Source organism: Haliotis rufescens, unplaced genomic scaffold, assembly GCF_023055435.1.
Source record: "Haliotis rufescens isolate VD_foot unplaced genomic scaffold, xgHalRufe1.0.p SCAF_9, whole genome shotgun sequence".
NCBI lineage: Eukaryota > Metazoa > Mollusca > Gastropoda > Lepetellida > Haliotidae > Haliotis > Haliotis rufescens.
Genome location: NW_025964383.1, coordinates 23,152,544 through 23,169,110, shown reverse-complemented (window position 1 = coordinate 23,169,110; position 16,567 = coordinate 23,152,544). Strand labels below are relative to the sequence as shown.

Sequence of the window (16,567 nt, the reverse complement as noted above, 5' to 3'; positions counted from 1 at the left end):
CTAGCGCTATGACGTCACTCATATACTCCATACAAGCGCCCTCTATACATGAGTTACTACCCTTTGTATCTGGTGTGCGCATGAAGAGAAATCAATTTCATTCTAATTCATTCTATTCAAAGGAAAGAAATTTCATTAACTGAAGGAGATAATCGCTCAATGCGCAATAGTTTATTCTTGCAAAATATGGACCGGTTAACTGTAGCGAAAGGAGATATATCTCCCCTGAACATTTTAGCTCTTTTGAATACAAAATGAATAAATTGTGACATAATGTGACAGGTGATTGGTTAAAACATGTCCAGATTAGGTCACTCCCATTTCATTTTTAAAATGCTTTTTAGAGAAACCAAACTGGCGCACTCCTTCAGTCAAAAACAAACTAACCCTTATACTTTCCCGCCTTCAGGGTGGAGAAGCATAACTCTTTCTATGATAGCCCATGGGGGAGGCAAGGAGGAATATTTAGGGGTTTCCGAGGTAAGGATTGACAGTTGCTGTGAAATTTCATTCTCTTTCCCATGCAGTCGGAGCCAAGAATGCATTGATTCCTTAACTTCGGAGAAACTTGCCTGAGAAAAATGTAGAAGTGGACCATCTTGCCTACATGCCACATGAATGCAGCACTCCATGGATTGGGAGTACTTCGAATGTAATAGAAATAGTATTCTTAGAATTATTAACAATGGTAAATATTGTTCGATAATTCTTGCGAACCCTCTACATCTATTACATCTTTGCCAGAATATACCAGAGGGACCCGGTGGGATCTGCCTCTAGTAACTCCCTGTGTAATTCACAGTAATCCTCTTCTGGAAACTATTATTCACTGATTCTAATCCTGACTCGATATAATTTCCTCTAAATTTCCCCTTGAGGACATGAAAATCAGAAATGTATCAAGAATCAGTCAAATATGTGATACCTTCACTAGAATTACCGTTTTATTTGCTGATCTTGTTAGTAATAATGATGTCATTTCTGGTCTATTTCTACCCAATCACATCATTCCTTGTTAAGTTTGGATTTGTGTCACTAGTACCGGTGCTGACGGCACTTTAGGTGCTGACATCACTTCCGGTATGTCACTTCCCTTTTATTGGATATGACGTCTCTTTATGATCTATTTATGGTCAGATAGATTCCACTTGAGATGGCATGGTTTCCAATTGAGAGTCCACCATGTTTAAGTACAGTTGGTTTGTTTGTTTATTGTTTTACGCCGCACCCAGCAATATTCCAGCTATATGAAGGCGCTCTGTAAATAATCGAATCTCGACCAGACAATCCAGTGACTATTATCATGAGCATCGATCCTTGCAAATGGGATCGATGACATGCTTCAACCATGTCAGCGAGCCTGACCACCCGATCCTGTTAGTTCTTACAACAAGCATAGTCTCCTTTTACGGCAAGCATAGCTTGCTGAAAACCTATTCTACCCCGGCTCTTCACGGTTTAAGTGTAAATTGGCACGGCTCACATATGGCCAAAAACTATGGACACAATGCCATTTAGAAAGTAGTAAAATTTTGTGGTGCACGATTTTACAAACAAGATTGTCTCCCTTTTCAAAGTATATGTGTTCCAAATTAAAGATTACTCAATATAGTCACCAATCAGGTTATGGTGGAACAGTTACATGTCATACGTTTCTACCACTCTTAGCCCCACCAATGTCTTGTTAATAGCATGTTTGTCGATTATCAAAGTCATGCTATATGTCACTGTGTACATAGTGGTTGAATCATTGACTGTCAGTTATGAATGTAATCATATACAGTAGTACCATATGAAGCAAGTTAAGATTACAGCAATACAGACATGCTGATTTTGATCTTTGCATGCAATGTTTATTAACTACGGATACAATCATACCAGTTTGAGGTAATTAAGTAGTTTTTTATCAGCCACATATGCAATTACAGATACACAATGGCATAAGTGACTACCATCTGTTAACGTCATTTGAAATTTCTAGTGCAACTGAACAGAAAGCCTACACAGAGGTTAAGTGAGATTTCTAAATAAACGGGACAAAACTCACTTGATACATTCCTCATGGTACGTCTTTTCTCCCTCTACACTTTTCGTCCCCGGTGGGAGATCTTCACCACAGTATCCACATAGTAACATCTCATCGGGAATCCTTGTTGTTTACATTACCTAGAATGAAAAACGGAGAAATCTGAAATATAAATATATTTAACTTTCAAACAATTAATCACACTATTGTAGATGAGTGAAGCGCAGAATAGTCACTGCAATAGTATAAGATTTCAAACAAATGATTTTATTCTCATCACAGTGTGTTTACATACATAAGCTTTATTTGTCATGTCTTAGATGGATAAAAGATTGGTGTTAGTCATGACCTTTCACGCGCCTTAGATCCAGCATGAGCCGTGAATGACAACACATGTATAGTTAGATGTCCATAGGCAATCTACAAAGGGAATGTATTTACGTTTTGAGGGCTTCGAATTTTGGCGACTGTGACGTCATATAGTTTGCGTCACAATGAGCGGTATGACGGCATAATGGTGACGTGCGATGTAGAGCGAAAGCCTTGCAAAGCTTGCTTTGTTTTCTTTAGGGATGCCCAGCCTCATGTTAACCTACCAAGTTGCCGAGCCTATATGCTATCAATGGCTGTCATATGTTCGAGTGAAGTATTACAGTGTAAACAAACTGCTTGAGTATATACAGCGCCATTGTTTTTTCGGTGATTCCGTAATTCAGATCGACAACCCACTCAAAACACTGGACTGAACCCATGCCGCTTCACTCAGTATATTTGCTAACACCAAAGAGTTCGCGTTTTATTTAGTCATGGTAGAATGGAGATAAACATACCTCACGCTGCGCGTTCAGTTCCAAATTCAATTTAGCGCGGTTAAATCTACAGGTAACCTAGCTCTACATTGAAAACACAGTATGTTTATCTCCTAAATCTACATTCGGAATTAACAATTGGTAGTGTAGTAACCAGAGAACAGGCGGTAACGTCACTAACTGTCACGAGAGCTCAGATATGTGCTGCTCGTTTGCAAACACAGGGGACAACTTGCTCGGTTACTGCATGATGCTTTATAGAGACAAACTACACATGCTAGAAAGTCCGTCAAATTTCTTTTGAACCACCAATAACATGTAACATTTCTTCATTGGCTTGCCTGATCAACCTTTTTGTCGATCTACACATACTAATGAAAAAAGGTGACTTTGCTTTACAAACGAAAATATAAACATATTCTGAAATTAAATAATGCATTTTTTCATACATATCTATGAGTGAGTGAGTGAGCGAGTATGGTTTTACGCCGCTTTTAGCAATATTCCAGCAATATCACGGCGGGGGACACCAGAAATGGGCTTCACACATTGTACCCATGTCGGGAATCGAACCCGGGTCTTCTGCGTGACGAGCGAAAACTTTAACCACTAGGCTACCCGACCGCCCCACATATCCATGAAGACATCTCCTCAACTCTAAGGTCGTGATTCACAAACTGCACGTTCCTGTGGTTTTCTTAATGTGAAGTACACACAATGATTATTTATCACTCAGTTGCTCATAAATGATGCTTTCCCAATGATACCGCTTGCTGAAAACCAACGTCTACACGCAGTGGGGAAGCAACCAATAGGAATGGCGCAACACGAAGATGGCAAGCATTTAAAGGTTCATCTACAGCCGGACATCAATTATGTTTTGCCACGCGCCAGTCGTCCACCTGTGACATCGCGTCAACAAGACAACCATGTTTGGTTGGTGCAGCTAAGGATTCGATACCAAACTGCCAAAATAACAGCGATGCGTCCACCATCAGGCACGCCTAGCTTGGTGTAGACAGCATCTGAGGTTATCAGGCCAGCCCTGACGGTGGTGCAAGGATCTGAAGGCGTCCAGGAGAATGTTTTAGCGACGCTTGCGCTATTTAATGTCATCAGTTTGGGCATGGAAGTGTATTGCTATGGGATGGTATCCCAACTCATGAGAGAACACAGTTCATAATTGTTAATCACAGTTTGAATGGTGTACGCTGACATCATTCGAGATCATGTTCTACCCTTTGTGTAAATGCGGGGACGTGTTGCACGAGTTTTGTCGGTACCCAAGACTGTTTTCAATCATCTGCTGTCTTTAATGCGCCTCTGGTGCCTCGCCTGTATCAGCACCAATGATGGCCACACCCGATATTGACATTGTGATTGCGTTATTACACCACCTTCTCTTAGGGCGAGTCGCTCTGTCTTCTGTTACTAGGTATGGGTTTTATCCATGAATTTGTGATGATCAAATATTGATCAGACGAATCACCAAATAAAATATTGTTATCTTCAACCATTAAACTACTTTATATGAAGCACGGTTACCTTTTCTGATAGTATATATCAAATAAATACTGAATTATTCCTCTTATATGATTATAAGTGTCTGGCATCTGTAAAGAGTATTGAACTCTCTGCTTGTGGTATCAACCACTGGTTTGCCTGACCCAAACTCAATTAGTAATAGGTTGCGGTGATATAACTGGAATAGTTAGTAGTAGCAGCCTCTAAATAATAGAGTTTTAGCCTGGCAAACAAGTGGTTGACACTAGCAGAGGGTACGATGACATGATGATCAGCCATATCCCATATTTTGCAACTTTCCTATCTCATTAGTCGGTTCAGCCCATAAGGCTAGGTTTCCGCAATCACCACATGGGTAGGGTCTAATTTATTCAAACAATATTTTCACCCAAACACAATTCAGCTTTGCAAAGGAATAAAATATATTCCTTATATATGATCATATATGTTCCCAGAAAAGGGACCTGTCCGTGACACCTGTAGTAAAATGGAATGACAGAGAATTCCGAAAACTCATAATTTATTTATACACATGATCGAAATTACTGCAACCTTATTCACAAAAGCTTCATTCCCCAGGGTACATTGTTTTTGTAAAGAGGACACTACTTAGAGTTACCTTCATGTATGTTGCGTGTCGATTCCCAAATTGAAACAATATGTTAATCAAGAAATCTGTATGTAAAAGAACTGCGTGTGAAACCAACAACCAACAAGTTGTATACAATGCTTCACCCGCTTCATGTCAGTACAACATCTGTAACTACCATCAGGTTTGGGCACAAGAATGCAAAGTGAACTCCAGTCACTATGACTTGGTTAAGTAATATCATTGTCAGTAATAGACATGCCATCAAACTTGACAAAGTGACAATTTCCATTAGTATCACAATCTCATACAATATCCACAGGTGAAACAGTGGCAACTGATACTTTTTAATCACATTGACAAGAAAAAACCTGTGACTTTTTATGATCGTCTTGTGTTTGTACATCATAGTCAGTATCACTTTTCTGTCAGTTCTGTGCTACATAAAACATAAGTCATCACGTCAAAAGACCAACTAACCACATTAAACATTATGAACATTACCTACTTAGTGCTTGCCATTTAGTTTTGAACTTGGAGAAATTGACGTTTTACGCGTAGGAATCAAGCAGATATAAATCAAAATGAACCCATTCCTCTAATAAACATTGCATACAGGTTCAGAATCTATTCATAGTATTATTTAAAATCTTTTTCATTTATAGTTATCCAGCATGAAACGATGGTATTCGACCCCTCCTTTAGATTCAATTTAGGTGTTACACTGTCGGCTACGGAGGCATCAAGATGGCCACGTTCATGCAACGTCATTAGTGCTTTTAGAAGATCACGAAAATACGTACCTTTCCGTCTCATCACACAAGTGTTTAATGTACGAGGGCTCATGCAACACACCTAAAGTATAGTGTTCCAGATGATGTTGCACCACTGTGGCCGTGTGGCGCTGGTAAACTATTCCTGTGTTGTGACACAAGGGTGACAGTCTGAGGTCAATGTCATCATGATATTCAACACATTGATTAACTCAAGTAACGGGGACACAGATAATGATGGTGTTTGTGCTGCCCAGAAGTTGCATATACAAAAATCGTACTTGAATGGCAAGCTCCTCAATGTCAACATTAGCCAGAAATCACTCGAGTAATCACACCACTGTGCTGCAAGCAACACTCTGACCATGTGTTTTAAGCCAGCCAATCATTTTTGAAAATGCTCATAATCAGATTGATTTCCTTGCACGTAACCTGCCATGCAGGCTTGACGAAATAGACGAACTTGAGATTGCATGATATATTGTCGTGGCGAAATGCTTTTCAACTAGATAAGAAGGCTATAGGGATTTCGGGTTGACGAAGCAGTTTAGCTGGTGCCATGTGATATACGTCCTGGTTTGTATGAAAGACAACAGCAAGGTCTAGGGATCCTCATTTGAGGCATGACATTGTTTGTAGGTCAGAAATGTCACCCCACTTACGTATTTCGAGATAACACGCATCTCTTATTACAGGACCCCGCTTCGAGGCAGTCTTGCATAACAAACTGCACAAGGTGGGTTTTTTCAGACGTCTAGCACGCCTACCTTTCATGTACATTTGTTCCATTAGTGACTTCAGTATAGCGTATTGCGTGGGGACATACACGTATACGTAGGGAAACTCGGATAAGTAAACGTGAAATCTTCCGATTCTACATTAAGTTTTATACTTTTCTCTGTTTTCGTGAACATAATCTTTATAAGTAGATGCCTGCACACATTCTTGTAAAAACGCTCCTGTCAAAACTAGAAATACCACAAGAGACATTTTCACTTTCATGTATTTTCCAAATTACACTTTTTGATAGTAAGATAACTGTAGAACGCTAAAATACAACTTTCAAACAAACCACAATTAAACTGAAGTAGATGTGATTCCAATAGTATTGGTCAGATGTGGGAGGGGATTAATTTGTATGTTTACAATGTCTCAAAGCGAACACGTCAAATAGTCTTATTCATTGTGTTATATCGGCATATCTCGACATTTTGTGCGACTCTGTAATATATTTGAAGTCAAAATATAGCTAGAATATCACGGATAACAACAATCGTTGATTACAGATTACACATGCATGTCTAAACTGAGACACTTGGATCAGCCACAACTCAAGTCACAGTGTAACTGAAGTACCAGTTAGCTTCCAGTTAACGATTCCGGTTAGAATACGACCCTAGCAATATGCTCTTGTCAGAAGATTCGATCAGGTGGTCAGGCTAGATGACTTGGGTGATTACGCTCAACTGTGTCGGACGTTGATAACGAAGATTACATGACGTTCTTGTTGTTTTTAAAAATCGTTCTGCTGCTCTGATAGATGAAACGTCGGCGAATTTATAATTCATGTCCGCATGCTGCGTTGTTACAACCCTTAATGTAAGAATTACTCTTAATGTAAAAATATTGCTCAGATCTGAGAACAAGAGGGCTCTTATAAGAATGGCAGGCTCGTTATTGAGGACATGCCAGCTACTACTCTGGAATGATGAGCATCAGTTGTCGGCTCAAGTCACAGATCGCGACTCAAGTGGAACATCGTCAACTGTGGATCAGGAGCGGATGCTCCCGTCAAGGTTGAAGGTTATGCAAAAGCATATCTTACATTGCAAGATTTAACCAACAAACTGTCCGACATTGGCTTTGTTTCTTTTGTATCTGAAAATTGTTGCTTAAAATGAAACATAGTCAATAGAAAATTAATTTAGTGACATTTCCCAGAATATGAACTTTTTTGTTTATCAGCCACAAAAAGGTCCAAGTTCGGAAGGTATTCGGGAGGAATACTTTTGATAAAATATTAACTGGTAAGATATGTTATTGATGTTCGATACAGAGAACATGCTATTACTATTCTGTTGGATAAAAGTATGTTTGGTTTCAGTAGAGCTACATTATTTTTTGTTTACATATATCCAGCCGGAGAGATCGACCTGGTATGATAACAAAGATAGACAAAATGGCATAGAGATTTTGCTGGGTTTTTTTTATTGAGTTCACTGGAAGAGCACCAAGCTGTTTCTATCATTATACTTGGATTTGTTTGTTTGTTTGTTTGTTTGTTGTTTAACGCCGCACTCAGCAATATTCCAGCTATATGACGGCGGTCTGTAAATAATCGAGTCTGGACCGGACAATCCAGTGGTCGACACCATGAGCATCGATCCACGCATTTGGGACACGATGACATGCATCAACCAAGTCAGCGAGTCTGACCACCCGATCCCGTTCGTTGCATCTTACGACAAGCACAGTCGCCCTTTACGACAAGAATGGGTTCATAAAACCTATTCTACCCCGGATCTTCACGCTGTGACGATGTTATTCACCATGTTGAAAGTAATAATTACTTAGTAGATTTTTTGTGATAAATTACTAAATAACTTTGGCAAAGCTCTTTTGGAAACTAGTTCAATTCTGAACATACATATTGTGAATGGAAGTTTTGGAACTGACTATCGAATCGGGGACTGTACATGTATTGGGCTTTTAGTGAGTGAGTGACTCAGTTGGGTTTAACGCCGCTTTTAACAGTATTCGGTAACACCCACGCTCACGGGTATGGTGCTGACAAACCTAGGTTTGTCATAGGTTTGCTGGCGTTCCCAAGGGACGCAACTGTTCACAGCAAATCGCGGCGCCTTAGACGACTGGGCCACTCGTGCCCCCTATTGGGCATTTAGGGTGTGGTGTGATAGATTATGTTTTAGCATCGAGTGACATGTCCCCCGATGATGAAGAATGTCTCTGTAAAAAACATGAACGGTGCCATTATTTAAATGCGTTCAGAAGCTATAGATAACTCATATCTTATTAAGTATTACAAAGTTTACAATGAATGCAGAAAATTGTGTGGAATCAAGAAGGACCAGTTTGCACAATGTAAAAGGAGTGACCTAGAAAATGCAGAAGCGGTAGACTCTAAACGTTTCTGGGACATCATAAAGCATGAGTCTGGACGACCGCAACGACTCAACCCTCTTGATACACAAGATTGCGGGGACTATTTCTCGTCGCTGAATTCTGAACCAATGGGTATTCCAGATAATCTCTTCAGGTGTAGGATAGAGTGACATGTCAAGGTTATGTGCAAGAACTGACAATTGACATATCAGAATCCCAAATCACCAGATCCGAACTTTTTGAAAGCTTCAGTGCCAAGAAACATAATAAATAAGCTGGCCCTGGTGACATCTATGGAAGCCATTGTACAAACATGGTTTGAGCGCTAAAATGGGTAAAATGTTATAATCCATGTACAGTAATGTAAAGGATTGTGTTCGTTCAAACAACAGAGTATCCGGTATATTTGTTACTTCATGGGTGTGAGTCAAGGGTGTATGCTTTGTCCCTTTTTGTTTCAGTTTTTTTTTATAAACGGATTGGTTACTGAAATGGAACAAAATTGTCGTTTTGGTTACGACCGAAATTTATTTATATTTTTCTGCTTCTTTTTGCGGAAAACCTTATTGTGTTTGGCAATACTGTCAACAACGTAAAAATGAAGTTGAATATCTTGCACGATGACTGTTGTAAATGGGAAATGCCAGTATATCTATCGAAAACAAAAATAGTTGTTTTTCAAAAATAGGGGAGGTTTATCACGTTATGAAAAAATGGTATTATGATGGAAATGCGTATGAAGTAGTCACTGGATACAGTTATCTTGGCTTGTATTTTAGCAATAGATTACTGAGGTCGAATGCTTAAATGATATTGAAATTCAGGCAAGAAAGGTGTTCATGATCCTGTTAATTAGTATACATTCCTTGAAACCATACTCGCATCACTTTTACTTCAAATGTTTTTATACATAGATAACAACAATACTTTTATACGGGGCAGAAATTTGGGGATTCAGTGACATAGAACCGAGTTTGGCAGGTGTTCTATTCAGTAGCTCGATGTTTTGAAATGTGTCAAATATTGGCTGTCTCTTTATAATATGCAGGAATCTCGTTTACCCCAAAATATGTTACAATATGTTGCGGTTGTACGATGAACAAGGCCACGTCAACTGGATAACGAAACATAAAGCTGTTATTTTCAGATAAGGATTTGGTGATGTCTAATATTTTCAAACATGTGGTAATAAAACCGCATTTTAAAATATGTTACGTCAGCGGTTAAAACTTTTTTTCAGGTTTGGCATAGTGATCTATGCGAAAGCCCCTAAATTGTTCATTATGCACAGTTTAAAACATCCATTTCATGTGAGAACTATTTGAGCTGTTTAACTGTAAATAAATTCAGGACCGCATTGACTCATTTTCGGCTCAGGCAAAGTATTTACATCTTCCCAAATATTCTGATGTTTAATACACTACTGTCATCGCAAGACCCTATTATCAATACCCTATGAATACAGAAAACTTCTTGTTTTACGCCAATGCTGTAAGAACACGCATACTCCAACTTTGATAATACGCAATAATGTTAAAACTGCTTTTTCAAAAATGCAAAGGAATGTGTTGTATTTTATACTGTTTGCACCTAAATTGTATTTCGTTTGTACAAAAAAGCCCGTGGCCTACAAATACTGAATAAAGTGAAGACTAATTATTCGTAATTGAATATATTCTTCCTTCAACTGTGCGCGATTTCTCAAGAACAACAAAAAGTAGAGCCATGGAACTTATGTAAGCGCACTGCACCTTTCATAAATCCAACAACCTCTCAACAACAACAATCTGGTCGGTATTTACAGGGTTTTTTATGGGTCATAACTGACGATTTTGATACATCTTGGTACAAGGGTGTATCTAGGGACATTGTACAATATGACTTAATTTACGTTACTACCTTGCTTCCATAGAAACGGAAAGGGCATCTGCAGAGCTGATTAATCCATATTCAGAGATTTCGTTCAAATTTGGTATTTAGATGCAATGTATTTCAGGACTCAGCCGAATAGGTTTTCTTACCATCATGGCAATATAACAGAGGCATCTGATTGGTCGAAATTTAGATAGCTAACCCTATTTAAGAAACAAGGTGTGGATGATCAGCACAACATACATAAATATAACCTCATTCAGAAATCCAAGATGGTCTCACAGACGCCATTTTGTAATTTACAGATCTCAAACATCTAAATGAGTAAATATCTATTTATGAAGTCCTTTTGAAAACCCTCGTGAATATCATTTCATTAGATTATTAGTCCACTGTACCCTCGAAACGAAGTTAGGGGGTATTATGGAATCAGCGTGTCAGCCCGTCTGTCGGTCTATCCGCAGAAAATAACTTTCCAAACAATTCCTTCCAAACTAATTGACTAATTTCAATTAAACTTTGTACACGCGGCCACTTCAACATGTAGTTGGGCACATCGCAATTTGTTTTGTTCATTTGGGCGGAGTTATTGCCTTTTATTACTTCGTCATTTCAATTTGTCTGGACAACTTCTAAACTACTACATCGATTTCTTTCAGATATGTACGTAGGTGTAGCTACGGACACTATACGACAAGCCTTCATTAAATCCCTATAGGACAGTTCTAGTTAGCGCCATGTTTATCCATACATGCAATTTGTCCGAAAGGCGTATGTGACGTATCGCCATCCGTCTTTGTACGGCGTGCGTCATCCACAATCCAATAGTTCCGTGGTGAGCTTATGTCAGCTCACCCAGAAGAACGAATGGTCGGTTCCTAACTGACATGAATACTACACAGGCCGTATGCCTGATGTTCTTTTTCGCTATTTTCAATCAACATAGAACACAGAGTCTACATTGTCTTATACCTAATGATACAACACAGAGTCAACATTTTCTTATAGATAATGATTCAACCCAGAGCCTACATCGTCTTATATATAAGGATACAGCCAAAAGCTACAAAGTCTTAAATATAATGATACAACACAGAGTCTATATCGTATTATAGAGACGATAAAAATCGAAGATAAACCCTATTTGTGGAAAAATGTATTTTAGATAATAAAATAAGTGATTTCAAAAAACAATATGACATAATATGACATTAATTTTTGTTCCCAGTAGAAAGATATTTGCTGAAAAGGAAGTGATTCTCCCATCAATGGTATCAGGCAAAATAGATTCAACAAAATAAATAACACTAAACTTTATGAAACAGTTGCACCGTAGAGATGACCGCGAACCAGCATTTTTGTTCATCAGGCTATGTCAATGCAGGTGATATGTAGGAAGTATGTAGAGATACGGGAATAACTTACACACGAAATATCGGTTCGCCCCGATTATGTTTCTAGGTTTGTCAGCACCATACCTGTGTTCGTGGGTTTCAATGAAGTGATAAACGTCTAAGACCTGCATCACTTCGGGCTTTCCTCCCACATTAAGCTGACACGCCGCAATATGTTTGGAATACTGTTAAAAGCGGCGTTAAACCCAACTAACTAACTCACTCACTCACTCACTCACTCACTACACACGAAATATGACTTAATATTCACTTACAAACCTCCATAATCCAAAAGATAAAAAATGTAATAACAGAAAATGCAAATATAACAAGGCAAAAATGTTTTCTTGTGCAGCAACAATACAATTTATTTGATTAAGGGATGAATAAGCATACCCATTCTATATCATCCCATTACGGGTCACGTCAGAACTTTCCCGAACTTTGACCGACCACTGAATTGACTAACAAGAAGTCGATATCAACCAATTAAAAAGCAGCTTTCTTGAACTTTAAGGCTCTCGTTTCAACCTGGCGACTTCCATTTCAGACTACGCTTGAAAAATATGTTGACACAGTTCTCGATTAAAAATTTGAAAACTGAACAAACGAACATTCCGGAAGGTCTAATATATAGTTGAGATTGTATAGCAGTGCTTCCCGCGTTCTGTGCAAAGCCTTCTCCGTTCAAATGTTTATCCCACAAAAGCGATAGACAGATAATAATTTTGACGGAATCCGTCGTACGGGCCGTAACTGTCGTTCGGAATACCCCGTGTTAACATCTTCGAGGTTGCATTTTTAGAAAACACATTTCAACTGTCACTTTCATGATGTGGTAAGGGATGCTTTGATTGGTTGGATGAAAGGTCGTTCTGACGTGACCGGTAATGGGATGTCCTCAGATATTTGTTTAGCGATAGGGAGCACTAAGATCTGATTATAATGAGATTGGACATGTGTTGTCTCGGTGTGGTTTCTATTGACAAATACAAATGATGTTAGAAACGTTTTGAATATGTAAATATGCAAAGTACCCCAAACCTATTGCCCTAAACAGAACCCGGAGACCACCACCTCTCCAAAGATTTCAAAGATTTTAATATTACTGCGCAATGGCCTATGGTTTCTGGAGCAGACGACAAGTATGAGGCATTGTCTTCGGCGCATTAGAAACCTGACACGAGTGCAGGGAAAACGTTGTATTTATAGAGGTTGCGGTTGGTTGCGGGTCTCTGTGCCCTGAGTAGGTCGACTACGACTACTGTGTGAATATGAGACTTTGTCATGTTTATTTGAGTTAACTAGACTTTGCAAGGTAAAACTGCATTACAGAAGGTGATTCAGTATATGTCTAAAGTTCATATGTATTAATTCACAATAAAGTTTATTTCGAGTTCTTCTTAAATTGTTTGTTGAATTAATATATGCCTTATTTTTTCATGACAGGTCGTGTCTCCTTTTCCTTGATTATTCATAGGGTTGTGTAGCTCACCAAAACCATTAACCGTTATAAAAGATCATGATGCTGACTGAAGTGCTTTGAACAGTTTTTCATATACACAGTATATCACGGTATGTCAGCTTGCTATTGAAGTATTGAAGACCTGTGATTTTGATAGGAAATGTATTAAATGTGTACAGTTTGATAGATTACTGGTGTGAGGTAAACGGCCGTTAAAATGAACATTCACTGAATCACAGACAATGACAACAGAAGGTAAATTGTTTCGGAGAAAAGTCAAGTCAAGTCAAGTCAAGTCAAGAGGCGGGCACAATACATAAAGGGAGATAACCCTGTGGTGTTATTACAGTGTAGCTTGCAAATAAATCAGCTATATGCTGTGCCCTAAGCAGCCGAGCTAACCTCACTCTGCTGTACCTTGAGCAGACGAGCTAACCACACGCTGTTGGACCTTGTGCAGACGAGCTAACCACACTCTGCTATACCCTGTGCAGACGAGCTAACCACACTTTGTTTGTCTTGTCGCTATATGGCTGAAATAATGCCGATGCGACGTTAAGTTTTAACTCACTCACTCTTGACTTCAAATGGCTAAAAAGGCATTATATTGGTGCTCATTTCAAAGAGCTTTCCATATATCTGTTACACATGGTATGGTTGCCCAAAAGTGTCACGTGACCTAATGCATTATGATCGCAACTTATACGCAGGTCAGTTTGTGTGTACATAGTGTTATCATCATGACAAGCTTGTTTTAATTCATCGGTAATTGATGATATAAGTCAATCAGGCTAGACATGACTCTCAGTGCGAGTGTTCAGTTAATTTTCTTTGTACTTTGTATAGTTGTAAACGGAGTAGCGTTTTCAGGCAACTTTCAAAGCGCTCGGAAAATATGACACAGAGGCCTAGAGCTAGAATGTTCATGTGCGAGTCATACTTACTTAGTTCTAGCTGTTCACCTTGGGACTGTGGGATACACAAGAATTGTTTGTAACTATTCTAACCTCTCTTAAGAAAACAATAAACTAACAAGGCCACTTTACAAAATATGTAGTTTCAATGGTCTGAAGACATTACGTTTTAATTAGCAGATGCCTAATTTCGCACTCACCTCACAGAGACTGCCAGAGTTCAACACAGTATATCATGAGTACCCTGGACAACATTCTCAAACATGCACAGATCCCAGTTTCCAACATCATCCGTCCATATTGTTGAAGCGTGCACTGACCTGACACCATCGAATACCAAGAGTAATCGCAATGGCATCATGTTAAAAGTTGATATTCGAAGTTTTCTATCCGGCTTCAAGTTTTTGAATACAAGATATTCATATTTGGCTGAGTCGGTCACTTTCCTCCCGTGACCTACACATCAGGGTGCCGTTGTCCAAAAGAACCATAAGGCTAGGACTGTCGTAAGTCTATGTTAAAGTATGGGAGTTACGATCACCTCAGCGCTAAGATCGCTTTGTACAACGACACCCAGGAGAGTTTCCCCCAGCTTTCTCAGTCTCCAGGGCCAACTTGCACAAAGCGATCTTAGCGCTACAACTATTGAAAGCCTATGTTAAAGTATGGGAGTTACGATCACCTCAGCGCTAAGATCGCTTTGTACAACGACACCCAGGAGAGTTTCCCCCAGCCTTCTCAGTCTCCAGGGCCCACTTGCACAAAGCGATCTTAGCGCTACAACTATTGTAAGCCTATGTTATAGTATGGGAGTTACGATCATCTTAGCGCTAAGATCGCTTTGTGCCAGTGGGTCCTGGCCACCTCCAGCATCAGCGTCATGGCTCCACTGGAACACATCTCACTTGCCAGGACTGAGGATTTCACTGCCGCCACATGATAATATCAAATATCAATATTGCCGCCATTCGGATACTAATTGGAATTATTTGCGTGTATGATTAAATTTGCTGTACCTCTAACTTGTGTAGATAATATATAGTTCCTTCAAAAGATATAAAGATACCATAACACTTCAGTTGCATCGTGTCAGCGTATACTTCATGCAGCTATATATAAAACATATGAGGTTGTTTGTCACATGCATGGAAAGAACGACTATGATTGACTATGAATAGTTATGGATAGTTATCAATGTAGCTCCAGTCGATTATGGGCGTCTCACTATGCATTAGGACCTGTCTCAGTCCCCTTCAGCGAGGACATGTGCTGTGGAAAGGTAAATACTGGCATATAAACGTCACTTCCTCCTATGACGAGGGCTTCTGTAATAAGACAACTACCTTGGAGGTGGTATGTTGCATATCAGGGGCGATGGGTGGTCTTACGTACTCACTCACTCACTCACTGTTGAAACCTGCATACATGTGTTACTACACTGATAGAGTCAAACGTCGGTTAGCATGCACCTATAATAATAAAAATCCATTCGTCTGAAACATTGTGGCATATTTAACAGAAATATCCAACCAACACTTCAGATTACTTTAGTTTTGCACGTGTTAAAGGAAAAACACGGTATTTTCTGTCAAATATACTGAGAGGTAACCTCAGATGCTGTTATGTGAATAGTTCAAACCTCTGATTGCCTTTGAAAAAGTCCACCAAAATAAATATAGCCTACCATATGCCACGATACAGTATAGACAAAGGCGGATTTGTGAATTATGCATTTCACAGCATGGGGTCGGTTCAGTTCGATCATATGGATTTTCGAGGGAGTACTGATGAGGTCACCCCAGAGCAGTGGTATATCTTATACATAATATTCATTTATGTATTATGATAATTTTTCTGTCAAATGATGAGTAAACATTGAATATGTTACCCAACATAAGTCAAGCATTATCACGACAGCCTCTTAACTAAATAAATCTAAGCCAGTCAAATCACTGCGTCGACTCAAGAGGACATATGTCAATCAGTTCATACCCTGTACCCCCGGTCCCCAATTCCATGACCCACCCTTTATACAAGCACATGGCACCTGGGGCCTTTTCTGACTCGGAATCACCGCG

At 39.2% G+C, this 16,567-nt stretch overlaps 1 protein-coding gene across 2 annotated transcripts in view; it reads right to left on the bottom strand.

Moving 5' to 3' along the window:
* Positions 1–6,023, bottom strand: part of LOC125377577 — a 39,792-nt gene extending 33,769 nt beyond the window's left edge. For both annotated transcript variants that reach the window (XR_007219757.1, XM_048391512.1), the window contains exons 1-2: positions 5,752–6,023; positions 2,048–2,166 (exon numbers count right to left, since the gene is read on the bottom strand). Coding sequence is in view for 1 of the 2 variants with exons in the window: in XM_048391512.1 (XP_048247469.1) it covers positions 2,048–2,136 (89 nt within the window). In the remaining variant the exon portion in view is untranslated. The remainder of the gene's footprint in view (positions 1–2,047; positions 2,167–5,751) is intronic.
* Positions 6,024–16,567: the final 10,544 nt, after the last annotated feature.